Source organism: Anabas testudineus, chromosome 21, assembly GCF_900324465.2.
Source record: "Anabas testudineus chromosome 21, fAnaTes1.2, whole genome shotgun sequence".
In the NCBI taxonomy this organism is placed as follows: Eukaryota; Metazoa; Chordata; class Actinopteri; order Anabantiformes; family Anabantidae; genus Anabas; species Anabas testudineus.
The window spans coordinates 11,979,729-12,004,825 of NC_046629.1; the positions used below are offsets into that span (position 1 = coordinate 11,979,729).

General features: G+C 40.6%; 1 protein-coding gene across 5 annotated transcripts in view; it reads left to right on the top strand.

Annotated features, from left to right (window-relative positions):
* Nucleotides 1–25,097, top strand: part of zmp:0000001200 (dedicator of cytokinesis protein 9) — a 61,251-nt gene that overhangs the window by 33,874 nt on the left and 2,280 nt on the right. For 2 of the 5 annotated variants that reach the window (XM_026375720.1, XM_026375721.1), the window contains exons 5-53: nucleotides 321–390; nucleotides 2,195–2,290; nucleotides 2,526–2,660; nucleotides 4,663–4,837; nucleotides 5,685–5,737; nucleotides 6,220–6,294; nucleotides 6,394–6,534; nucleotides 7,043–7,258; nucleotides 7,374–7,496; nucleotides 7,922–8,004; nucleotides 8,260–8,382; nucleotides 8,636–8,715; nucleotides 8,854–9,041; nucleotides 9,280–9,345; nucleotides 9,437–9,529; nucleotides 9,644–9,767; nucleotides 9,938–10,056; nucleotides 10,157–10,243; nucleotides 10,381–10,470; nucleotides 11,334–11,449; nucleotides 11,672–11,741; nucleotides 11,841–11,966; nucleotides 12,068–12,139; nucleotides 12,702–12,848; nucleotides 13,015–13,098; nucleotides 13,300–13,411; nucleotides 13,647–13,694; nucleotides 14,532–14,710; nucleotides 14,828–14,944; nucleotides 15,586–15,697; nucleotides 15,799–15,932; nucleotides 17,166–17,280; nucleotides 17,377–17,443; nucleotides 17,539–17,586; nucleotides 18,526–18,662; nucleotides 19,597–19,712; nucleotides 19,810–19,947; nucleotides 20,039–20,221; nucleotides 20,393–20,506; nucleotides 20,624–20,839; nucleotides 21,085–21,142; nucleotides 21,330–21,436; nucleotides 21,658–21,780; nucleotides 21,886–21,999; nucleotides 23,364–23,510; nucleotides 23,615–23,825; nucleotides 24,372–24,562; nucleotides 24,648–24,748; nucleotides 24,855–24,993. In XM_026375720.1, the coding sequence (XP_026231505.1) occupies nucleotides 321–390; nucleotides 2,195–2,290; nucleotides 2,526–2,660; nucleotides 4,663–4,837; nucleotides 5,685–5,737; nucleotides 6,220–6,294; nucleotides 6,394–6,534; nucleotides 7,043–7,258; nucleotides 7,374–7,496; nucleotides 7,922–8,004; nucleotides 8,260–8,382; nucleotides 8,636–8,715; nucleotides 8,854–9,041; nucleotides 9,280–9,345; nucleotides 9,437–9,529; nucleotides 9,644–9,767; nucleotides 9,938–10,056; nucleotides 10,157–10,243; nucleotides 10,381–10,470; nucleotides 11,334–11,449; nucleotides 11,672–11,741; nucleotides 11,841–11,966; nucleotides 12,068–12,139; nucleotides 12,702–12,848; nucleotides 13,015–13,098; nucleotides 13,300–13,411; nucleotides 13,647–13,694; nucleotides 14,532–14,710; nucleotides 14,828–14,944; nucleotides 15,586–15,697; nucleotides 15,799–15,932; nucleotides 17,166–17,280; nucleotides 17,377–17,443; nucleotides 17,539–17,586; nucleotides 18,526–18,662; nucleotides 19,597–19,712; nucleotides 19,810–19,947; nucleotides 20,039–20,221; nucleotides 20,393–20,506; nucleotides 20,624–20,839; nucleotides 21,085–21,142; nucleotides 21,330–21,436; nucleotides 21,658–21,780; nucleotides 21,886–21,999; nucleotides 23,364–23,510; nucleotides 23,615–23,825; nucleotides 24,372–24,562; nucleotides 24,648–24,748; nucleotides 24,855–24,993 (5,779 nt within the window). Of the gene's footprint in view, nucleotides 1–320; nucleotides 391–2,194; nucleotides 2,291–2,525; nucleotides 2,661–4,662; nucleotides 4,838–5,684; nucleotides 5,738–6,219; nucleotides 6,295–6,393; nucleotides 6,535–7,042; nucleotides 7,259–7,373; nucleotides 7,497–7,921; nucleotides 8,005–8,259; nucleotides 8,383–8,635; nucleotides 8,716–8,853; nucleotides 9,042–9,279; nucleotides 9,346–9,436; nucleotides 9,530–9,643; nucleotides 9,768–9,937; nucleotides 10,057–10,156; nucleotides 10,244–10,380; nucleotides 10,471–11,333; nucleotides 11,450–11,671; nucleotides 11,742–11,840; nucleotides 11,967–12,067; nucleotides 12,140–12,701; nucleotides 12,849–13,014; nucleotides 13,099–13,299; nucleotides 13,412–13,646; nucleotides 13,695–14,531; nucleotides 14,711–14,827; nucleotides 14,945–15,585; nucleotides 15,698–15,798; nucleotides 15,933–16,143; nucleotides 16,309–17,165; nucleotides 17,281–17,376; nucleotides 17,444–17,538; nucleotides 17,587–18,525; nucleotides 18,663–19,596; nucleotides 19,713–19,809; nucleotides 19,948–20,038; nucleotides 20,222–20,392; nucleotides 20,507–20,623; nucleotides 20,840–21,084; nucleotides 21,143–21,329; nucleotides 21,437–21,657; nucleotides 21,781–21,885; nucleotides 22,000–23,363; nucleotides 23,511–23,614; nucleotides 23,826–24,371; nucleotides 24,563–24,647; nucleotides 24,749–24,854; nucleotides 24,994–25,097 lie in introns of all 5 variants that reach the window. The other 3 variants (XM_026375722.1, XM_026375724.1, XM_026375723.1) reach the window with 2 other exon arrangements.

A 25,097-nucleotide genomic window follows, 5' to 3' on the forward strand; every position in this document is an offset into this window, starting at 1 on the left:
AGCACTCACGCTCAGTGCTTTTCAGCACTTCACTTCAGTGTCGTGCTTTTGTGCCTCTCTCGAGACAGCTGTAAATATGCAAAGTTACTTACATAAATATAAGGAAAAATATGAAGCTTTCAGCCACACCACCTCAGATGACACAGGCTAGAAAGATTTGCAAAGGGAAGAAACTTAACTAATGATAATGCTACCAATAATTGTGCCAGAACCCAGTAGTCTATAGTATCTGTAGTTGTTCTAAAGTTATATTTTCATTTCTGTTCTCATTTAAACTGTATATATGCTTTAGTTCTTGTGAACTGATCGTATTTTTACAGTAAGGTGTCCCGGCCGGATAAACTGGCTGTTCATGTATTTGAAGTGGACGAGGACGTGGACAAAGATGAGGTACGTTTGTGTCCTGTTTCTTCATTCAAGATTTGAACAGTGTGACGTATGATTGCTGATTTTATTTATTTATTTGCAGCCTTTTAAATACCAAGAAATGCAATAGTAACATAAATTAATTAGGTAGCTCCAACCATAGTTAGATTCTGTTTCTAGATCGCATTTTCACTCAGGAACACATCAGTGTGGCCCAAAAATACCTAAATGCAGCTAAATGTGTTTTGTTCTGGTCATTATTTTTGATAAAGATAAATGACACAAATTAATTAGACTTAAACACCTTCACTGGTGCATCATGTCTCGACAAACAAGGCATTTTAAGCACTCTGTGCAACTTCTGGATCATTTCTTCCTCAGCTAGTTTGTATATGCCAGAGTGGGTGTGTGTTCTTAACGAAATTAAATTAGTATTTATTGTCTTTGTAAGGTTTTGTTGGAGTCCACAAGGAGACTCATTAGTCACCTGACAGACACACTCACTCCTTTAATGATGATGCAAAGCTGTGGCTGGTATAAGTTTTATCTGACATATTATAAGGTCGCTCTACCTCATAAGATACATGATGATCGTCACCCTCTCTCCACATGATATGTGAACCTGCACCTCCCAGACAACAACATTCCCTTCTACTAAACAATACTGCATGACTGGGGGAACTGTGTTTTCAGACTAAACTTAAGCCAGGTCATTATGGGTCAGGGTTTTGTCCTGTTTGCAGGACAGGAGGAACAAAACTTCAACACAACTAACAAGATCCAAATGACCCTTCATTCAGCTCACGCCCCTTTCTGTGTCCTCCATCTCTCCACAAGTCACTGCAGAGTTGTTACATGTGCAGAGCAGATGAAAGACAATTATTCATATAATTTTCCCCTAAAATCCCAAGAATAATTAGTCTTTATGTGTCTGTGTGTGTGTTTTTTGTGTTTAGTTGATCCTCTGTGTATAGTCTAGTACTACAAATATTTGGTTTGCTGTTTTTTATCACTCCTGGATACATTTTTCTGAGTTAAATGGGAGTTCACAGAGAACAAACTCAATGATTTCTCTGGCTCTTTGGGGACTGGTGAATGTTGTCTAGACACTAATGAGGAGAAAGAGGCACTGAACCTTGCCAGATGCTTTTTAGATCACTCTACAAGACACCCTGAAAATATTGCCAGAGCTTTTAAAGTCCCCTTTTGCATTATTAGACTTGGGAAAGAAGGGGAAAAAAATGAGAAAGAGAAGCGATGCTGGAGATTCGATTCACTCATTCTCATTGTGTCAAACTGTCAGGAACTCAGTTGCTCCCTGTTTTCTCTCAGAGTTTGGAGGTGTAACTGTAAATGACAGGTCTTCAGTGCATTCACAGCCGATCAAAACCAGGGCAGGGCTGCAGAGTTAGTCTCCATCTCGTCGTTGTTACTCTTCTCATAGGCTTATTTTTACAGATCATGGTGGTTCGGTTGATCTGTGAGGTATAGTCATATGTGAAAGGCTCGATCTCATTCTTACCAACCTTGGAAGTGTGAGATGACCAGTCGTTGTGTCACGGATCTGCTGTGAAGATTAAGATATTTATTTAGGTTCCTGGTTGTAGTTTGTTTAATGTTCCTGTCCATGTTTGTTTGGACTGAGACAGCCCTGCCTCCCGCGTCGGGCTCTGTGTCGTCTCAAGGCACACGATCAAACGTTGTTCAGCGCACTAAGGCAACGCTTTATCGTGTCCAGTTTAAAGTATTGTCACCTGTTTTTATTTCCTTATATGTACAATATGAGTGTGTTTTATATTTTCTGGTCTTGCATCTTTGTCTTCTACAGGATACAGCCTCCCTAGGATCCCAGAAGGGTGGGATAAGCAAACATGGCTGGTTGTATAAAGGCAACATGAACAGTGCCATCAGCGTGACCATGAGGGTGAGACACTGGACACTGACATGAACAGTCAGATTATCCATTAGTTGACCAATAGAAAAGCTATTACATTATTTTTCATTATTATTATATTTATCTGTGTCAAATCAACCTAAATTGGGTTCTGGAAACATTTAGACGTCATCAGACAAGATCAATTAACCAGGAAAATAATTGACAGATGATCTTATACTGAAATAATAAATGATGACGTGCTACCTTCTTCTCCTTATTTCAGTCATTCAAGAGAAGGTATTTCCACCTAACTCAGCTCGGGGACGGCTCCTACAATTTAAACTTCTACAAAGATGAGAAGATCTCCAAAGAGCCCAAAGGAACCATTTTCTTGGACTCCTGCATGGGCGTCGTTCAGGTACGCTGTTAGACTTTCCTGTCATCTCTGGCACGAAGGCAGTGATTGTTAAACTTGAGTGACCCTGGGTGACCCACCTAATTTACCAAATGGGAAATCCCTGCCGACACTGCGCTAACACAGGATGTACCCTGGTCCCCCGAGGAAATTCAAATGCCAGGAACAAACTGAGAATAACAGCTTCCTCTTCACAGTTCATGTCTCTATAAATGTATTTCCCAACATGCAGGATAAAACTACGCAAAATGTCAATATTGTGCAATTGCGCCAACAATGAGTGACGGCTGCTGAAAAGTATCTGCGAGACCCTCTTTGGTTAATTTCCCCGAAACCTGAGCTCTGCCCTCATCAAGGTTACGCGTCACTGTTGACTCTCAGCTGGTGAAACTAGGTGAATGCTCGAGGTCTCACATCCGTGCACTTTACATCAGCCTCGCAATCAATGCCACATGCTAGCATCTGAACGTGGGCCAAGACTCTTTGGGTGCATTATCATCTGTCTGATGGAAAGAACCTGCTTTTAGTGATGATGCATCATTAAACAGAAAGTGTTTGGACAGGACTCTTTTCTTTTCTGAGTTCTTTTCCAGTTGGAGAAATAGAGATTTTTTTTTTTTCCTGGAGGTTTTACCAGCCCATGTTGCCTGTGTGTCACATCACCACATTGATCCTGTGATGAAACTTAACCACACTGCACATATATGTGTGTTTTTTTTTTTGCTTTCTTGTGTGACTTAAACTCAGCAGCAGATGGTCCATGAGTGGAGCTGCAGATGTTAACTCCGCAGCTGAAAACGGCACGTTGAGTGACATCATACTGAGTCTCAAGCTGCTCCGGCGCTTTGTTCAGATGCCAACACACACTTAAATGCGCATAGAATTGTCACATATTACTGAAGTGACTGTAAGTTAGAAAGGATCAAAAGGGCTGAAAAATGTAAGTTGGTTTAATTTTCTCCTCTCTACTCACTAAAAGTGTACACATACTAAGATTCATGAGTAGAGTTGATCACATCCTGTGTGCTCTTCATCTAGAAAGTAGCATCCCGTCCTCCTACCTACAGTATCTAATGATTAAGTCTGTTTATCAAGACTCCAGTTTTATTTCTGTCCTAAACATCCCCTGTCATGTTTACGCAGCTCGCTGCAGATAATCGCTCCCACTCTGCTGTTTCAGCTTTGCAGACAAATAGCAGAGATAACCACAACACGACAATTCACTGACTGCTGAAAATGAGGAGATGACTCCCCCTCTCCTCTACTAAAGAATTACTGCTGAAGTATTTTTATTATGCTGCACATGCATCAGAAGTCAGCAGAGCTGGAGCAGCAGCAGGTGTGTTATGGACAAACGACACCTGAGTCAGCAGATAAAGTTTCTGAATGAGCCGTAATCAAGCGCAGTAACACCAGAGCCCAAATGGGACGGTGACCTCACCACTTCAGGTTGTTTATAGGTCGCAGTTCACCTCTCTTTGTCCGTTTGCTTTCTGTGACTTTTTATTTAAATCACAGTTTAACCCTCCATCTCTTTCCAAAACAAACCACTGACTTACTTATTTGAAAACGTTTGCAGCTTAAGATGTCATTTCTCGTCCAGGCATTCGTAGGTTTGCAGGCTCATAACAGCTTAGTACAACGAAGTGAGGGTAGAATTAAAGTGAAGCAAGCCGTGATTTAAATCATAAAACTAAACATCAACTGGCTGCTGGTGAGTTGGCGGTATCTCAATGTTAACTTTGGCGAGTGGGATGAAATATTCCCTCTGCCCGGCCGTGTCCATAGGTGGATATTTAATTTTTAAATGTGAAATACTAAACTTAATCAGCTTATCGATATCAGCTATCAGCACATGGAACCACCAACTTTTAAATAACAAAAGGTCTTTGTTCTACATTTTCTGTTTTTCACATAATTCCTATCTTCAGAGTTTGCCTCTCTGTGTTTCCTCCTTTTCTGATCTTCCCAGTACTTCTCTAATCTCCTTATGTTGTCTTTGCAGAACAACAAGGTTCGGAGATTCGCGTTTGAGCTGAAGATGCAGGATAAGAGCACCTACCTGCTGGCCGCAGACAGTGAAGCAGAGATGGAGGATTGGATCAACACGCTCAACAAAATCTTGCACAGCAGCTTTGAGATTGCCATGCAGGAGAAGAGGAATGGAGACATTCATGATGGTGTGTGTTTATTCACATTTTTCCAAAGAGAGAACACAATTATGAGATGGAATATCATTTTTTATTTTTATCAGTCCTGTCCAACATCTCTTTCATTATACTTCTGAGTCAGTTTTAGAAAGAAAATGTGGTTGCAGCTCTTAAATAAGTCTAAGAGGCCGCATTCTCAATGAGATTTTTGACTATTGGCGGAGTCAATAAAATATCAGTTGTTGCAACCATTAAATGTGATAAACCATCAATTATACTATGATATAACTTAAATTTGCTTTGTATCTGTATAAAAAAAAAAATAGAACAGTATTAACTCTCTTTGTTCAGAGAAGCATTATTGTACAGTTACTAAGAAGAGGAATCCCCTCAGTTATTATATCCATAACAATAATTATCCATAGAGAAGATCCAGTAAATCTGCTCATCATTATCAGTTCATTTACTCAGGGGCACTGTACCTATCTGAGGATGTTTTCAATGAGACATTGTTCATTCATCACAACATCTATTCACTATTTGTGGCTCAGTTCTCCCCTACTTCTTCCTGACCCTCACTGTGATATGATACCGGGCCACCCAGGCTTTTAATACTCACCTCCAGTCTCATAGGAGGCTTAGTCATGTAGAAAAGAGGCTAAATGCCTCTGCACGAAACACTTCACTAATCTTCCTAACTCCGCTCCCCTTTTGTTAATCACACTGTGCATGAGAAGAAAACATTTCTGTTTGAGGAGATCAGGGGGACATTTTAAAATATGCCACTGAGACCTGCAGTACTTCCAAGTGTCTGTAAATCTAGTTTATGCTTCACATGTTTAGCCCAGATCCACTGATTTCTTATATTGTCTTCTAGATGATGATCTTGGAAAGTCAGACAGTTCATCTGGCAGCATGGACAGCTTTCAGGTGGGTCCTACTTTCTCCGGATGGGGGCACACTTGACCTTTCAGTTATTCATATAACGTTTTTGTAGATCAGTCCACTCTGACATGAAATATCTGCTGTTTTGTTTGTTTAAATTATTGTAAAAGTTGTTTTTTCCCGCCTACAATGAATAATTAGTATTTTAAAAGAAAGCTGTGCTGTTTCAATACGGAGTGGTACACAATAGTAAAGCCATATGTGCATGGAAACTGATGGCAACGGTTAGCTGGAAAACTGTTTTACAGGTTACAGTGTGCTGCCCAGAAACGTACTGTATGCTGGTATCACCACTGAGGCTGATCCGCCTGTGAAATATGAAGCTTTACTTCCAAATAGGAGCAAATGACAAAAAAATGTCCTAATGATAAAAACAACTGTCTGAAAATCTCTCCGTGCTTCTTTGCAGTTCAGGCAGTGTTTGGTTTAAATCAATATAATTTAGGAAATGCCTTTTCTCTCTTTAGAGCGCAAGAGATATAGAGTCTAGGATGAGAAATGAGACCAGACTGAAGCTGTTCACCCTGGACCCTGACACACAGGTAATTTATTGTAAAGAATATTTAACTTCACTCATCCCCCATGTCGTACAGCAGTAAGTCCTTAATGAAGTGCAATACTTTCCAATGTCCTGTCTTTAGAAACTAGATTTCTCAGGAATAGAACCGGACGTGAAGCAGTTTGAGGAGAAGTTTGGCAAACGTGTTCTTGTAAACTGCAACGATCTCTCTTTCAATCTGCAATGCTGTGTGGCCGAGAACGAAGAAGGGCCGACAACAAATGTAAGACTGAGCTTTTTGTGATGCAACAGGCCCCTAAATCACAGAAATATCATTATCCACCTGACTAAAGATGGTTCAGATGGTTTGTTACGGCGGGCCGGATGGACTCCCTCATTATTTGAGCTGTTGAAGGACTCTGTTGGCATAGCAACCAGGCTGCAGACTCAGTAATGGCAAACAGTCTGTATAATGGAGTCTGATGTCCTGCTGTCCCTCCCAGCAGAAACGGCCTATTAAAGCCTAAACATGCTCTGTCTCCTCAGAGACAGTGACGTGACACAAACTCATGCAGAGCAGAGACTGCAAAGCATGTTCACCCAGCTCCCTCCACCGAAATTGAATTGCAATAGCTGCTCGTCATGCTTTAGATACCAGTGCTCTCTCTTTACTGAATTTTAAAAATTGGACACTGCATAAGTACTGTAAGATGTGATTTTAATGTTTATTGATGTTGAATATGATGATTACATATTAACAACATGGAATTAATACTCTCTTTCTTCTCTAGGTGGAGCCCTTCTATGTCACCCTATCACTGTTTGATATACAGAACGGCAGGAAGATCTCCTCTGACTTCCACGTGGACCTAAACCACCCCTCCGTCAGGGGCATGGTGCCTAATAGCAACAGCCAGTGTATGAACGGGGGAGGGGATGCTCACCCTGAGGGGCAACGGACCCTGATCCACGGGGTGTCAGAGGCAGCCATGCAGTATCCCAGACAGGTGAATGCTGTCACAGATACTTTAAAATAAACACTTTTTGTCTCTAGTTCAATCTGTTTGGCTTCGTGTTCAGTACATATTTAAATCAATTCTAACATTTTCATCGTCTCCACAGGGAGTGTTCTCAGTAACGTGCCCTCATCCAGATATCTTCCTTGTGGCTCGAATTGAGAAGGTGCTTCAGGGGGGAATCAACCACTGTGCCGAGCCATACATGAAGAGTTCAGACTCCACCAAGGTACTGACCGACCTACAAACTTTCATCAGCAATTTCCTCACAGGGCAGCGTGTTCCCCCGCGCTCAGCAGATTCCACTGGATTATTCCACATTATACACAGATAATCATACTTGTTTTTAAATGCTGACCATTTGCACAGACACTCAACACAAGTATTGACATTGGCTGTACAAATGTGGTTGTGCACCCCGAAAGCGCCGTGGTGGGTAATAATGCGATTGAAGGAAGAAAAAAAATGTGAAGTGTGTGTGTGTGTGTGTGTTGGAGTATCTGTGTATGTGTGTGTGTGTCTGTGTGTGATCCTGTGTTGAGACTAGCAGCATGCTATGCTGAATATTCGATGTTTCAGTGCTAAATAATGAGACCCAGCGTGTGTGTGTTTGTGCTGAAGCTCACATAACAGTGTGTTTCTGTTTTCCACTAGGTGGCACAGAAGGTCCTGAAAAATGCCAAGCTGGCATGTAGCCGGTTAGGCCAGTACAGGATGCCTTTTGCCTGGGCAGCAAGGTAGATGTGTATGTTCTGTCAGTCTAGTCTCTGACAAAGGAAGACTTAATGATGTACAGTTAAACCTAAACAGAGAGAGACAACAAACAAGGACAGTAAAAAAGAAATTTGATTGCTCAATTATGGAAATAATTATTAGTGGCAGCCTTAGCCTGTAAATATTTGTTGTTGTCCAATGAAACATACAGTAAACACTTACTCAGTGAACCAGGGACATCAACTGCACAGTCCTCACTCTTCTTTCTTGTCCTGCAGGCCTCTGTTCAAAGATGCTTCGGGGACGCTTGACAAAGGCGCTCGCTTCTCGCCTCTGTACAGACAAGACAGCAACAAGCTGTCCAATGATGACATGTTAAAACTGCTGATTGATTTCAGAAAGTTAGTGATGTTGCTCATTTTGTCCTGCATTCTCGTCCCTAAGTAGCCTTACTGATGTTCTGGGAAAAATAAACCCTGTATGGAAAATCTGTTCCTATAGGTTGTACTTTCTGTCCACTTTTGAAAATAACGTGTTTTTCTCACATCTGTGAATGTGTTCATATACTATTTGTTTCTGTTCATGTCTAGACTGACTGTTTCTTTCGTAGACCATGGCGAAGGCTTAACCAGAGTTTATTTTTCCTTTCCTCAGGCCAGAGAAGATGGCCAAGCTGCCTGTGATCCTAGGAAACGTTGATGTTACCATTGACACTGTAGCCCCCGATTTGACAAGTAAGCCCTTGAAACTCACTCCATGCAGTCAGTATGAGAGATGAAAGCTGCTCCTGCTCAGACCGGATTGGTCACATTGTCTCCAGGCTGTTTATTTGGTCTCTGCCACCACTATCCCCCCCCCACTTCTGTATATAGATTGCGTTACCTCATCCTACATTCCTGTGAAGCAGTTCGATGTCAGCGAGAAGACCAACATCTTCTTTGAAGTGGAGGAGTTTGTGCCATGCATAGCCAAATGTTCTCAGCCTTTCACCATCTACAACAATCACCTCTACGTCTACCCGAAGCACTTGAAGTACGACAGCCAAAAGTCATTTGCAAAGGTATCGCAAACTTTTCCTGAAGAGCATCATTGTGTGGGTTGGTTGGCACAGGGGAGGGAGTCTGCATTGATTTGTTCCCTGTGTGTAACATGAAAGTTTTCCTTTCTACATAGTGAAATTTTAATATTATAAAAGGGCAGATTTTCCACCAACGTTTTTTTCAGCAGAGACACTTTCCTTCCTCTCTGAAGCTACAGCAGCTAACTGGGTTGACTCTACCCATTGTGTTTGTCCCCAGGCTAGAAACATAGCTGTCTGCATTGAGTTCAAGGACTCAGATGAGGAAGAGGCTGTTTCATTGAAGGTAAACTTACACTAAGGTTGTTCTAGAAGTTTTTTTTTCAGACAGCCATACCTCATGTCAAGAACTAAAAAATATATTTTTATCATAACAGTGCATCTATGGCCGACCTGGAGGACCCTTGTTTACCAAAAAAGCCTTTGCTGCAGTATTACACCACCAGCACAATCCTGAATTCTACGATGAGGTACAGTAAGACACGCTGTAGCTGATGTCTTCAGCACCCCTCAGTGAGGATGCTGTTCATGTGTACTGCATTAGTAAGTACAATCCATGGCTAAATGTTTATTTCATCCATCAGTTTAAGATTGAGCTTCCAACCCAGCTCCACGAGAAGCACCATCTGCTCTTCACCTTCTATCATGTCAGCTGTGACAGCAACAGCAAGGCCAGCACCAAAAGGAGAGAACTGGTGGAGACACTGGGTAAAAACTGCAGCACGTAATTTTCACATGGATAATTTAAAACCACACCATTTAAAATATGTTCCATTTGACTGCTGTATATTTAGGATAGGTGTCTCTCTGTGTGTTACTGATGAAACTGGCTTTAAGTATCAGTTTAGCCGACTCTTTTCTTCCGTCTCTGCTCAAAGTGGGTTACGCCTGGCTCCCCCTGCTGAAGGACGGCAGGGTGATCATGAATGACAGTCAAATCCCTGTGACTGTGAACCTGCCTGCTGGATATCTTAGCTCTCAGGAGGGCGCTGGCAAGGTAGAGAGCATCCTCTAGGTTTCAAACAGTGATGGGCTGACCTCATCTAGTCAGTGTTCAATTGAAAATGGTTGTTTCTGTGTTTTATTTTTATTTGCAGCATTCAGCTCCTGAAATCAAATGGGTGGATGGAGGCAAGCCTTTATTCAAGGTGTCTACTCACCTGGTATCCACCGTCTACACTCAGGTGAGTTATACTGTGTTGTATACTGTAGACTGCTGATTTAGCTATATCCCATTATTTTGTTACTTGTGGTGTGATTTCATTACAGCCCATCCTGCTCTGACCAGCCTCTTGACTTTGTTTGTCTCTCAACATTTCAGGATCAGCATTTGCACAATTTCTTTCATCACTGTCAGAGCATAGCATCTGCAGCTCAGGTGTCAGGAGGAGACCTGGTCAAATACCTGAAGGTAAAGTATTAAAAACTTGGGAGGTATTGGTATAGATGCCAGTACATATTAACTAACAGCCTTTAAATTGCATATATTTGTAATAGTTCTTATTATTTTATAAATATATTTTATAGATTTGTTGTGTTTGTTTGTGTGTTTCTAGTTCCTTTTTATATTGGACTGAGACGTGTTATTTTTTATTTAAAACTAAATGCACGATAACTATTATTAGTTGCTTTGTGTTTATGTGGATCATTAATGTTGTGCTCGCCATGTGTTGTGCTCACCAACAGCACATTCTTCTTGTGCAGGGCTTATTCCACTGCCAAACAAACGTTTGGCAGTGGAACGTTTACCTCCAAATATTAGGCTGATAAAAATAAATCTGTCAAACGTCCAAACATAGCTGGATATTTTTCCCCCTTTTTCCATGTGGTACTAGTAGCTCAGTTATTTCACAGACACTCCCCAACACTATCCCAGTCCATGGGAATCTCAGTTCACTGCTCCCCTGGTGGACATTGACATGGGGAGCAGCACTTGGTCCAATGCATCTCTTGGGTTCTAATATAAACACAGCAGTGAACATGAACAATAGCCAGAGGGTCAAACAGCAGGTCTGCCGTGCTGACTGGCAGACTGCCAAGGGACTTTGGCAGGGTTTGTGTTAGTTTCATTTACAGAGGCCGCGAGTACCTACGCTCCATGTTCCAGGCACAGGAGCATAAGGTGCTGGTGATTAGCACAGTGTTGTTCGTCCATTTCCTCCTCCTCCTCTTCCTGTTGTTGATGTTATTGTTGTTATTGTTGTTGGATTAATTTCCTCACATGCTATGTGACTGAACTCTCATACACATATCCTTGTGATGTTATACCTCCAGAGTCTACATGCCATGGAAAGTCACGTGATGATTAAGTTCCTGCCTACCATCCTTAATCAGCTGTTTAGGGTGCTTACCAGTGCAACCCAAGAAGACGTGGCCGTCAACGTCACCAGGCAAGTCTCCCTGAAAATAATCTTGTATCATACACAAATTGGCACAAAACCAGAACAATTAATTTACTATTAATTTATAGTGTGGGGGAAATTTGTCTTTTTCATTAGTTCTTCTAATTAGCATAGTGTTGTGATAATTATTATAATAATAATCATCATAATGAACAGGTTGACCCTTCAAACCTCAAGCTTTCTTTTACCTTCCTTTTTTCCTCCCTATAGAGTCATGATTCACGTTGTTGCCCAGTGCCATGAAGAGGGGTTGGAGCACTACCTGAGATCCTATGTAAAGGTAAATGTCATGCTACAGATCATGTACACATTGTCGGGATATTCTCATAAATGACAATGTCAATATATGACATGTCTACTGACTAAATGTCTGATACAGTTTGTATTCAGGACTGAGTCATACACGTCCTCCACCACCCGATCGGTGCATGAGGAGCTGGCTAAAGCCATGACTGCTATCCTGAAGCCTTCCACGGACTTCCTCACAAGTAACAAGCTGCTCAAGGTAACATATTTGTACTCTTTAAAGGATTTCACGGTGTAATTAAAGCATAATCATGAAATTACTCTTTACTGTTCTCTGATTGGTGTTTGTCTGCCCTGCAGTACTCCTGGTATTTCTTTGAAGCCTTAGTCAAGTCCATGGCTCAGTACTTAATTGAGAGCTGTAAAGTGAAGGTAAGTTTGCCTCAGAGGTGTCTGCTTTATTACAGCTGTCTCCTCACTGTGGTTTACATCATGCCAAGTCTTGTGGACAGCCGCAGCACCAAAGAATTGTGTATCCGCAGTCTGTCCCAAACTGCTGTGCAGTTTAATTGGCTGCATTTTATTATACACCATAGCCAACCACATCCCAGTGTTTAACCACCACTTGCATAAAGTGGAGGCCACAGTGGACGCACGTAGAAGCTCCACAAGGAAAGATCTTACCATCCTAGAAAGATTGTGACACCAGCGTGTGATAACAGCACATATTTAGTATATTTAGTGAGTATTTAAAGCAGCAGGATGTAAATTAAAAGAAACTAGAATGACCACAATGGTTTATGGTAATAAAGGAACATGTTCTCCACTGAATGAATGTAGTTCAATAATAACTGTGTAGTGCTCAGAGAAATAAGCAAATAAATTCAGTTTGACTATATAAACAAAACATGTACTAGTTCATTCTTTTCATTGAATCTTTAGGTCCATTGACAGGTTTTGCTTTTGTACCAACATTGTGGTTTATGACTTTCAGCTCTCCAGGAATCAGCGTTTCTCAGCATCTTTCCATCACACTGTGGAGACTCTGGTCAACATGATGATGCCACACATCACCCAGAAATACAAGGACAATCTGGATGCTGCCAGGAATGCCAACCACAGCCTTGCAGTCTTCATCAAGGTGCGGGTCCACACTTACTGCTTCCACATGTTTTTTTTTAAATGTCCAAAAAAGAAAAGCTGGAGAAAGTTTGTACATTGCAGTCTGTGCTAGTTTATTTGAACAACTGTTGTTTTCTTTGTTGCTTAAAGTGATGACAAAATTGCTTTTCCTCCTTGATTTGTAGCGTTGTTTCAACCTGATGGACAGAGGCTTTGTGTTCAAGCAGATCAACAACTATATGAACTGCTTCATGCCTGGAGACCCAAAGGTACGCTGATGATACGAAGAGTGACAGAATATAAAGAAACTAACTGTATGATGGCTTGTTTGTAAAAATATTTATATATTTTTAAAAGAAAAACTTCAGATTAGTCAGGCTTTAACAGAGGATTTCAGGCTGTGCTTGGACAAAGTTGTGTGTTGTATTAATTAGTCTCAGTATTTCTTTTTTTGTTGTTTCTAAATGCAGACACTGTTTGAGTTCAAGTTTGAGTTCCTGCGTGTTGTGTGCAACCACGAGCACTATGTCCCCTTAAACTTGCCCATGCCGTTTGGAAAAGGAAGAATTCTGAGATTTCAAGGTAAGAAAATGATTAAATTTATATGTTGGTCAAGTGTCAAACTAACCAAAAGTTGACTCATTTCATTGTCAATGTCATTATGTTCACTGTATTTAAGTTGAACACGTACTGTCCGGGGCCAACACAAATAAAATATCTTGCCATATTTGATGTCTCATACATATTTTCTGCTCTTCAAGCAGACTGTGATTTTACACTACCTCCTTTGTTTCTTTTTTGTGTTTGTGTCAATTAGCTTTATTATCTCCAAATGATACGGTGGAGTCATACAATACTCCAGTAGGTAGGTGCAAGGTGTGTCGCTTGCCTGTCATGTCCGAAAAGAGCAGAATTTAATCGAATCTTCAGCTGTGATCAGAAAGTTACAAATTCCCTCTCAAGTCAGAGTTTAATCTGTTACTATCCAGCTTCACTGTGAACTACTTGAGGTGGAATCATGTTATCTTTCGATTTTGAACTACAATACAGACACATTATACTGCTCGTTTGTGATTGGCTCTTTCTGCAGGTGTGGGTGATTTTGAGTATAAATAGTTTTTCTATGTTTAAGTGGTTTGGAGTCTTTGATTTTGTGATGATTATGATTCCAAGACACTTAATCTACTATAATTTATTATAGAGCTGATGTCCTTTAGCGCTTGCATGCTTGAAATTCTGTTTTAATGTAGACAAAACGGTGTCTTTAATGTGCTTCTTTTGGGAATGAGTGCGTGTGTGTGTGTTTGTGTGTGTGTGTGTGTGTGTGCGTGGGTGTGTGTATGTTTTGGGATTTGCTTTACTTACTGTCTTATATACTGTTGGAAAACATCTGTGAACAGCTGCCACTGTTTGATTAGGTTTTTCTTTCTGCAATGATCACTGACAGTAGAAGCAGCAGCTCAATCACACTTCTCAAATCTGACATTAAAGCCTAGGCATGTCTCTATATATAGAGATTATTAGATGAGCCAACAAGGGAAATATTTGAATTGTTTGCCAGGTTTTAATGCTGTATACCGTATATTCTGTATTCTTTCACATCTTCTTTATATTTCATTTTGTCGAAGAGCTAATAATTATAGATTTCCTCTGGTTGCTTGGTGGTTATACTGTATCTTCTTGATCATCTTCCTCCCCTCAGACTTCCAACTGGATTACTCACTGACAGATGACTTCTGTAAGAACCACTTCCTGGTCGGGATGCTGCTCAGGGAGGTCAGTGCAGCTCTGCAGGAGTTTAGGGAGATCCGTCAGATATCCATCCACGTGCTGAAAAATCTGATGATAAAGCACTCATTTGATGACCGCTACAGTTCCAAAGTAAGAACTGCTTTTCTGCTTTTCACACATTTGTTTCTTGCACTTTCGCTTTATCATCTGATGTATGTGTGTGTGTCTTTGTGAGGTATTCTGTTGAATGATTAATTTGTTTTTCAGAGCCAGCAGGCCAGATTGGCTACCTTGTACTTTCCCCTGTTTAGTCTGCTCCAAGAGAACGTCAACAGGCTCAATGTGAAGGAAGTGTCCCCATTCCCCATCAACCACTCCAACAATGTAAGGGAGCCACCTAGTGGCCCTGAGTATTATCTATACAAAAAACATTACATTGACTCAATAAACAGGATTTAGAAATATACATATTGAAGAAAGAATGGAAAAACAGTAACAAAAAGTTATGAAAGAACAATAAAAGGAGAAGAAGAGGATGCCAAGACAATGTAAAGTTGTCACATTACAACTTGAAATTACATGTCAGTTTAATTTCACACACACCAAAGCACCATGTAAACATAATTCAACACTAGTGGGACACTCTCAAGAGATTAAGAAAAACACCAGTAGTTTTAAAACAATTATTGATCTTTTAGATATTAGAAACTGGTTTCAGACAGAAAATATATCTAGTATGTGAAAAATTTAACATAAACAGGCACACATTTAGTGCAGTCGTCAGGTAAAGTACATGTCTCAAAATAACAAATATAATTTTCTAATCTGTTCTGTGTACATGATCCTTTTGTGGATTGTTAATATAGAAAAACAAACTACATCAGGAAGATCAACAGAGTAATGATTCTTCTTCCAGGATGCACTGACATATTCTATATTAAACAAATATCACTGTGACGTCCTTGAACAGATTTCTTACTGACTATGTCTATGTCTATTAAGTCGTTACACTGTTTTTCAATCAGAATGGAAGAGAAGATTCACTCCTCACCAATACTTTGATGACACCTCCCAGGTCGAGCACCTTTCTGGACACCAGCTTGCACAAAGATGTTTTTGGCGTCATCTCAGGCACCAGTGAGTGAAAGGCTGATGATGGGAATAATATATATTTATATATCTTATATACTTCATTAGTAACATATTGCTTTATTTCTGTTCTTGTTTTCTTTTTACAGTTTCACCTCACACGTCATCCACCCCCAACATTAACTTTGTGCGCCACGCAGACTCACGTGGTTCACTCATCAGCACTGACTCAGCGAACAGCCTGCTTGAGAAGAATAACGACAAGGGCAACTCCCTTGACAAGGTACCTTCAAGATGCCTGTGAAGTAATTTCATACACCATTTACTGAAAATCTAATTTAGATCTACTGTAACGTGTGTGTGTGTACAGCATCCATTTCAGTGTGCCCCACACATACCACGCCTCCCTGTTTTATGAAAAAGGTGCCACAGTCACTCCATGTTAACTTGTACCATTAACTCCTCCACCTTACCTGAACGGCTCGCTGTGGCAGATGGAGAAGTGTGCGCGGAGACACTCTGTCAATGCCCCGTGCTTCTTTACGGAGACCGAGGTGTCTATGCCCTCCATGCGCACCAAGCGTGTCACCATGGACTTCTCGCTGCTCTCTGCCCCCTCTGTGAAAGAGAGCGTCCTGCAGCCCAGCATTTCACTTCAAGTACAAAGCACCTCCTTCCTCCACACAGCCCTCTTGAGCGTGTCCCATCTGGGAATGTGACAGTGTGTTTGTGAAAGTGTCCCAGACCATAAGCTCTTTCTTTGTCAGATGACTCTTGGGCTTTGGCCTGTTTGTTGTGTGCTTCTGTAAAGCAGACCTTCTGTCCCACGGGGACTTCCAGGGTTTGTCCCTGCTCGTTTTACCAAATGTTGATAAGCATGAATGCTTACCTTGTGTGCTGTGTCATTTTCACTTTCACTTAAAGACAGAAATTCATTCAATTTTCACTGAATGTGCTGTTGTTTGTTTCACCTTCAGCTGAATCTGCTGTGATTTGGGATGCATAGAAGCGTTTCTCACAGTGTATGTAACAGCATAAGTGTAAGAGAAGGACACCCAGGAAGAATCTGCAGTTGCCAACAGCTAAAAAAAATAGCATAAACTGCTCCACAGCTTCACAGTTTTTGTCCACACCCTCAGGAAACCTTATTTTAGCCATACTGCTCTCCTGCCTGCATAACACCTTTTAAAAAGCCAAAGCTCCGCTATAGCCTCATGCTTTCCATGAGGTCATCCACAGCCATTTTCATAGTCTAGACTAACTGCTGGCATAGGAGCGTGCTTGGTATATCTCCAACCCCCCTTGCTGTGGTTACTCCACTGCTATGGTTCTGTTTTCTGTCTGCTCTCTGCCTCAGCTAAGAGCAGCAGTCTGTCCACCAACTGAAACATCTAAGTGAATGAATCTAGTCGCATTATAAGTTCCTCCAAACACTACTCCTAGTTTATCTTAAGGCAGCCAAAGACTGGAGTGCGTTTTTGTCTGCCTGTGACTGATCAGCCTCTTTGTCCCCCAGAACCAGCCTGCGTCAGCTCTTGGCAGTACCCTGCTACGATGTGATAAACTGGAACAGGCAGAGATCAAGAGCCTCCTCATGTGTTTCTTACATGTGCTAAAAAGCATGTCCGAGGGTGAGATCTCATTCTTTCTCCACCCTTTCACCGGCTCCAGCTCTCAATCAAGAAAAACTAGTCGTCCCTACAACGTCAATCTCTTGTCTCTTCCAGATGCTCTGTTCACATACTGGAACAAGGCTTCATCTGCTGAACTGATGGATTTCTTCACTCTAGTCGAGTAAGACGTCTTGATTTGTTTAAATTATAATGACTTTCTAAGTGAGGCAGAACGATGTACAGTAACTGACTTTTCATTTGCTTTTTTCCCATCAGAGTCTGCCTCTATCAGTTCAGATATATGGGAAAGAGATACATTGCAAGGTAATGCTGTTGACATTGTTTAAATGTGGTGAACAGATGTCAGCATCAGATTACGCTATAATAAATACTTTAATCAAGCTTCTAGCACAATTCCTGCTTTATTCCTGAAGTTTAGTAAAGTAAGATTATCTAAACAACTATTTTAGCTATATCCACAACTTTGAGTAATTTCAGACGATATTTCAGTGATATATTTTAAAATGAAATTGTAATTCCTATATATGTTGATATAGTTTTATATCAGTTTATTCCATGGCAACTGTGACAACTGCATAACCCCTGGTTGCAAATTGTAGTTCTAAACACAGAGTATTATGAGAAAACAATTAAAACTACATATATATGACAATAATTAACCTGTTCACTTTATTTGAGTTCATTCTAAGGAACTGGGATTGTTTCTAGTGATTAAAATGTATTCAAACATAATATTGTATCCTCTCTCTCTCCACTGTTTGAGAGCTCCGGCCTTGACTCAGGGTTTTTGCTCACTCTCTCTAACATCCCACCACTGTTTCTATCTCTATTCACCTAAATGCTGGCAAGTTTACCATAATGAAATAAAACCTGGCTCCTGCCCCCTCTTGCCTGGGTAAGCCTAAAGCCTGAACTGACGTTCTCAAAGTCATTGCATGATTTCTTGTCACCCAATAAAAGTTGCAGTGCTGTGACACAACTTACTTGCTCACTAAATTCACGTGTAGCCACTGTCACTCTCACATGCATGGCTTGCGCAGTAATCTTTCTGCTTTCATGCTTCTTATAATTTTGCTAGAAAACTGCATGTCAGACATGCAGCCTATACCTTTATTTTGCTACATACAGTAGGTGTTCTCAAAAATAATGAACATGAATGCCTTCCTGGGTATTACTCACCCTGACCTGCTTCACTAACTCCTTGTCAGCAATTCATCTAACATTGTCCTGTTTCCTCATCAGGAACCAGGATGGGGCAGGACCCGTAGCACATGAGCGGAAGTCTCAGACTCTGCCTGTGTCCCGTAACAGGGCGGGAATGATGCATGCCCGCTTACAGCAGCTCAGCAGCCTGGATAACTCATACACATTTAACCACAGTAAGTGCCCCATACTGCTCTCTTCATCAAACATCTTCTTCCACAGGACGCCCGTCCTCCTCCTCGTACCCTGTGTAGTCTGATTCCTCATGCTTTTCAACATCGTCATCATCATCATCGTGAACATCATCCTCATCCTCTGTTTAAACCCAGCCCACTTTCAAACAGACAATGCTTAAAAGACATCAACGCAGATCAGTAGAGTAAACTGTATTGGGGCCATGGCAGCTGTTTGTAGCATTATCTTTATTCTGAAGGGTGTAAGCTGTTTGCTCAGTCTGTTAATGGCATTACTTAATAAAGTTTCTTTGTGTTTTCAGTGTAAGAAAGATTTCAAGTATTCTTGGAATATCTGTAGACCATGGTAAGAATGTATCAGATTGGCAGGCAGTTTGCAGACTTATTGGCTCTGTTCATTTGGTTTATTTAAGTGCATGCCAACTTTAACTGAACATTTTCTCATCTGCTCTTAACTTTATTTTACATTTTATTACAAAAACGTACAAAAGCACATGTAAAATAAGAAGGGTTTCATTCTAAAATACAATACCATGTATTGTCATAGTTCTTTTGTTTTTGTGCTATGCTGTTTTTTGTTGTATTTAAAAAAAAAAAAAAAAAGTACATTTCAGGGGGAAACATGCCATTTAAAAAAATTCTGTTATCATTCAGAAATTAAATGAATGCTACAACCAGTAAGCAAAGTGTGTGCATCATCCACATTTCTCCATTCATTTAATAAAAGCTATTGCTTTGGCAACTCTAAGCTGTTTTTGGTTCAATTTGGGATGAAACCTTTCAGCCAATCAAATGATATTTCCCATTCTTTAACACTAAGGTCTCCTATTTTATGTGATGATATATGAGACATTATTTTTTTAATCACTGGGAGTGAAACAGCTACAGCTTTTTGTTTGTTGTTCGTTTTCTTCAGCCTACAGTCACTCAGACGCCGACGTGTTAAATCAGTCACTGCTGGAGGCCAACATCGCCACTGAAGTGTCCCTGACTGTCCTGGACACACTGAGCATCTTCATCATGGGTTTCAAGGTAAGATGCATAACATAAATGCTTGTCACAAACTTAATCTTCCTGTTAAAGTACTTTATAGTGGCACCTTTAAAATACAATATGCATTTCCCCACAGACACAGCTGTGCTCTGACCACGGCCACAGTCCACTCATGAAGAAGGTCTTTGAGGTCCACCTGTGTTTCCTGCAGATCAATCAGTCAGAAACAGCCCTCAAGCAGATCTTCACAACACTGCGCACCTTCATCTACAAGGTTGAAAGGGCTTTTGGCATCTTATTCAACAATACTCTGTCAAGGCCTCAGTTGTTTGCTCACTACTTATCCTGTCTTCACTATCCTCTAGTTTCCCTGTACGTTCTTTGAGGGCCGTGCTGACATGTGTGCTGCATTCTGCTATGAGATCTTGAAGTGTTGTAACTCCAAGCTGAGCTCCATTCGCAGTGATGCAGCCCACCTACTCTACTTCCTCATGAAGAGCAACTTTGACTACACAGGTCGCAAATCCTTTGTCCGGACGCACCTACAGGTAGGGTGACCATGCACACACTGGGCACAATAAACATCTGTAAAAATTAAAAAAAGAGAGCTACTAAACATATTGAATATACTGAATATACCATAACTTCATTCTGTGAGAACCGATTTTAACAGAAGTTAAAAATCAATTTTATAATTGCTCATCTTTTATTTTCTATAGGTGGTGATTGCTGTCAGTCAATTGATAGCTGATGTCATTGGTATTGGAAGTACACGCTTCCAGCAATCTCTGTCAATCATCAACAACTGCGCCAACAGTGACAAGACTATTAAGGTCAGAAATGAATTCTTCTTGGATGTTAGCATTTCTCGTTAATAAAGTATTAAAAATATGCACTGGAGGTAGCACTGACAAATCCAACTACTATAATTACTGCATCTGCATCGACAGAATACAGCTTTCCCATCAGATGTGAAGGACCTGACCAAACGTATCAGAACAGTTTTGATGGCCACGGCTCAGATGAAGGAGCACGAAAGAGATCCAGAGATGTTGGTTGACCTGCAGTACAGCCTGGCCAAGTCTTACGCCAGCACACCTGAGCTGCGCAAGACCTGGCTGGACAGCATGGCCCGAATCCATGTGAAGAATGGAGACATGTCAGAGGTCTGTGATAGGAGACGCTGCTTTGTCTGTGTGGCTGAATAGGGCGGACTTTGGTACGAGGGAGTCTAATTTCACCTGTGATAACGTGTGTGATTTGTGTCTATATGACCTATTCAAATGTCAAGTACCAACGGGAATTACTTCACGTTTTGTGTGCTCATCTTCTTGTGAAGTGATATACGTTCATGTAATCAGTACTGCCAGCATCACTCTTTCTGAAATGGGTTTATTCTTGTTGTTTACAGGCAGCTATGTGTTATGTGCATGTAGCAGCGCTTGTGGCAGAATACCTGCGGAGAAAAGGTCTGTTTCTCTTGCACACAACACAGTAGCACATAGCAACATAGTATGGCCAGTTATATAGTTCTGAGTGCTCAATTGTCTGTAAAATATTTTACTACTTTTACAGAAAGGGTCACACTTACTACTTTATTCCTTGAAATCTTGTGTGTTTATGTTAAAATACTGTTGCATCTTGTGTTGTGTGCAGGCATGTTCAAGCAGGGCTGCTCAGCATTTCGTGTCGTGACTCCAAATATTGATGAAGAAGGAGCAATGATGGAGGATGTTGGGATGCAAGATGTCCACTTCAATGAAGTACTTCCATGTTTTGTTTTTCTAAAACAAACAAACAAAAATTCACTTTAATTTACATAAAACAAAAAAGGGGTATTTTGAAGAAGACAGTTTGTTTAGATGTCTACCTCCAAGACAGCCCCTCACTAGTATACGTTACATTATGTCATGACAACACTTATGACTGTGTTGACTTATCAGTTTGATTAATTATTAAATCCATATTTCTCTTGTTACCTCAGGATGTCCTAATGGAGCTTTTGGAGGAGTGTGCAGATGGGCTGTGGAAAGCTGAGCGTTATGAGCTCATCTCTGACATCTACAAACTCATAATCCCCATTTATGAGAAGCGCAGAGACTTTGAGGTAGAAGACTCCTTAATCAGGACACAAAAATCCCCAGGGTTTATCTTTTGTCTTAACCATTGATGTCTACAAATACAATCAAATTATTTTTACTTTGTTGCACAGAAACTGGCCCACCTTTATGACACATTGCACCGTGCATACAGCAAAGTGACAGAGGTCATGCACACAGGCAAGCGGCTGCTGGGCACCTTCTTCAGAGTGGCTTTCTTTGGCCAGGTCAGTTTTACTCTCCACAGCTGTTAACTTACAAGGGTGTTTAAATTAAATCTAAAATAGACTTTTAATTTAATTTCCCTAATAAACTTATTAATTTTACAGCATGATTTATGAACTAACTGTACAGAAATGTATTTAAAAAAGTATATTTTGCAAAGTAATTTCCATTCAGCATGCAGATTGCTGAAGGTGTTTGTATTTTTAATAGCACGATCACATGCAGTGGCGTTTTATTGTCCACACTAATAGCCTTTTCTGCTTTTCACCTTCGTTAAAGGCAGCGGTAAGTCGAGCAGTAGACCTTGCTAGCCTTTCTGAGCAGCCGGAGTCTTTGTGTGGTGTTAGTGCTGTTGTAATCTATTACATCTCTCGGCCTCAGTTTGCTTCTTCAGTTTACATCATAACGATCAGTCAACACTCATGACTCATGTGTTGCATGGCACACATTTCAGTGTTTCTGCTTTTGTCTTATATCTAACTTTATGTGAGTTTAGCACTGACTCTTATTTTTGTCTTACTTTTAAAGTTTTATAAACATTTGTGAGGTGTCGTTTTTGTGTGTTTTGATAGAGATCCACAAAATAAAAGTGTTGAAAAAGTACCATACATACCTCTGTGTTACATTTAGAGTATTTAGGTAATCTTCGTGGAATAACCTTGACTTTATTCTCTGTCCTCCGCACCCTGTAGCAGTACCAGTTTACTGACTCAGAGGCTGAGGTAAATTAATATGAAAGCCAGTTGGACTGCAGTGATGTTATAGGCTGTGTTGTGCTCCTTTGCTAATGCAGTAGGTGCCATGAATTTCAAGTGCATTTCTTATCTTTGAGCTCTTTAACTCCTCCTTTACGACACCCTTAGTGTTGTCCTGCTCATAGTAGGAAACCCTCAAAGGGCTAATGGCAATATTTATCTCTCACTGGGTAAATTCATAGCTTCACCCGTCTGTCCATTGGATTTTTAACCATTTATATACAGAACAAATGACTAATTCTAGTTTTCCCCAACCTTTTTCTCACACAGTTAACATGAAGCCAATTCATTTCTTTTGGTGTTTTTTTGTTTTGTTTAGTTTTTCTGTCCCTGTGCTTGAACATTTGCTAGAGGGTTGTGTACCTGTGGAGTCTGCCCGACCTTTCAGCCTAGAACTGAGACTTAAAAAAGTAGTAGTAGTAGTAGGAAATGACTATTTTACAATTTAATAGTAAATACTCATTTTACAAATTAATTGTAATTGAACCGTGGCAATAACTCCCAATCACAGCCCATGTATGGTTTGATGTGGTACTGTGTGCTTCTTCATATCGTATTAGGTAAACACACAGTGAATTTATATTAATTCAGATGCTATGTTATCTTTTTAGGGCTTCTTTGAGGATGAAGATGGTAAGGAGTACATCTACAAAGAACCCAAATTTACCCCTTTGTCTGAGATCTCTCAGAGGCTCCTTAAGCTGTACTCAGACAAGTTTGGACAAGAGAACGTGAAGATGATTCAAGACTCTGGCAGGGTAAGACATTGTTGAAGCTTATAGTCATTTGTGTCGAGGAGATATTTTTGCTCAGAATATTTAAACAGTATGGTATTAATTTATTGTACGTGTCATGTTTACAGATTAACCCCAAAGATCTGGACTCTAAGTATGCATATATCCAAGTGACACATGTGACCCCTTACCTGGATGAGAAGGAACTGGTGGACAGGAAGACAGACTTTGAAAAGAGCCACAATATTCGTCGATTTGTGTTTGAGATGCCTTTCACCATATCAGGCAAAAAGCAAGGTGGTGTGGAAGAGCAGTGCAAGCGCAGGACTATACTAACCAGTAAGTAACCTCTTGTACAGCATATGCAGTATTGGCTCAGGATAAGCTTCTTCCAGATCTACGTAAGACAGTTTAACCCTTTGGGATAGTTTTTATCTAGCTGTAAATACAATATGATATTTATAATCCAAACAATCTGAGAAGTAGAAAACTGTTCTTCCTTCACTGAAGTATTATTTTCCAAACCTCCTCCTACTGTGCATATTCACACATGAGAGCAAAGCTTTAAATACACAGTGTGAAAGTCTTTCATGTATCAGTTGTTCAGGCATCATAGATCCCGTGCATGATTAGATTCAGAACATGTCAGCTCTTTGTCAAGGACCTTTCCTAATAAATTGTTTAATCACAGTTATGTGGTTTTTATGATGCAGAAAAATCCAAAGGTTCAACCACTTTGTCTTATCTTTATATTTGAGAGCGTTCAAAGACACACAGTACAGTGCACAACTGAGTTCTAGAGCTGTAAAACTATGACAACACATGAAGAGAGGTTATCGTGAGAAGCAAAGGTTCACACCTATTATCAATGTTTCTGTCCCACAGCCACACATTGCTTCCCCTATGTAAAGAAACGTATTGCTGTTATGTATCAACACCACACTGATCTGAGTCCCATTGAGGTGGCCATCGATGAAATGAGCAAGAAGGTGGCGGAAATCAAACAACTCTGCTCCTCCAGTGAGGTGGACATGATTCGTCTGCAGCTCAAGCTGCAGGGCAGCATCAGTGTCCAGGTGCCAGTTTGAAATTTTGTTAACACACACACACAAACACATAGAGAAAGTAGAAATATGACAAGGTTTCTGTATTCATCCTCAGGTAAATGCAGGGCCACTCGCATATGCCCGAGCTTTTCTCGACGACGCGTGTGCCAAAAAGTATCCTGATAACAAGGTCAAACAGTTGAAAGAGGTCTTCAGGTGAGATGAAATGTCAACAGGAACAGGTGCAAGCTGCAAAGCTAGATCAGCTTTTATTGCTTTGTAGAACACATCGCTATTTTATTTATTTATTTGTTCTAAACAGGCATTTTGTGGAGGCGTGTGGCCACGGACTTGGCATTAATGAGCGACTGATTAAAGAGGATCAACAAGAGTACCATGATGAGATGAAAGCCAACTATAGAGACCTAGCCAGAGAGCTATCCATCATCATGCATGAGCAAGTAAGTATACATGTATATTTTTCTGTTCAAAGTACCAGTGTAATTATTTTCTGAATTATTAATGTCACTGCTGAACTGTAATCTACCCCTGTTGGATAACGTGA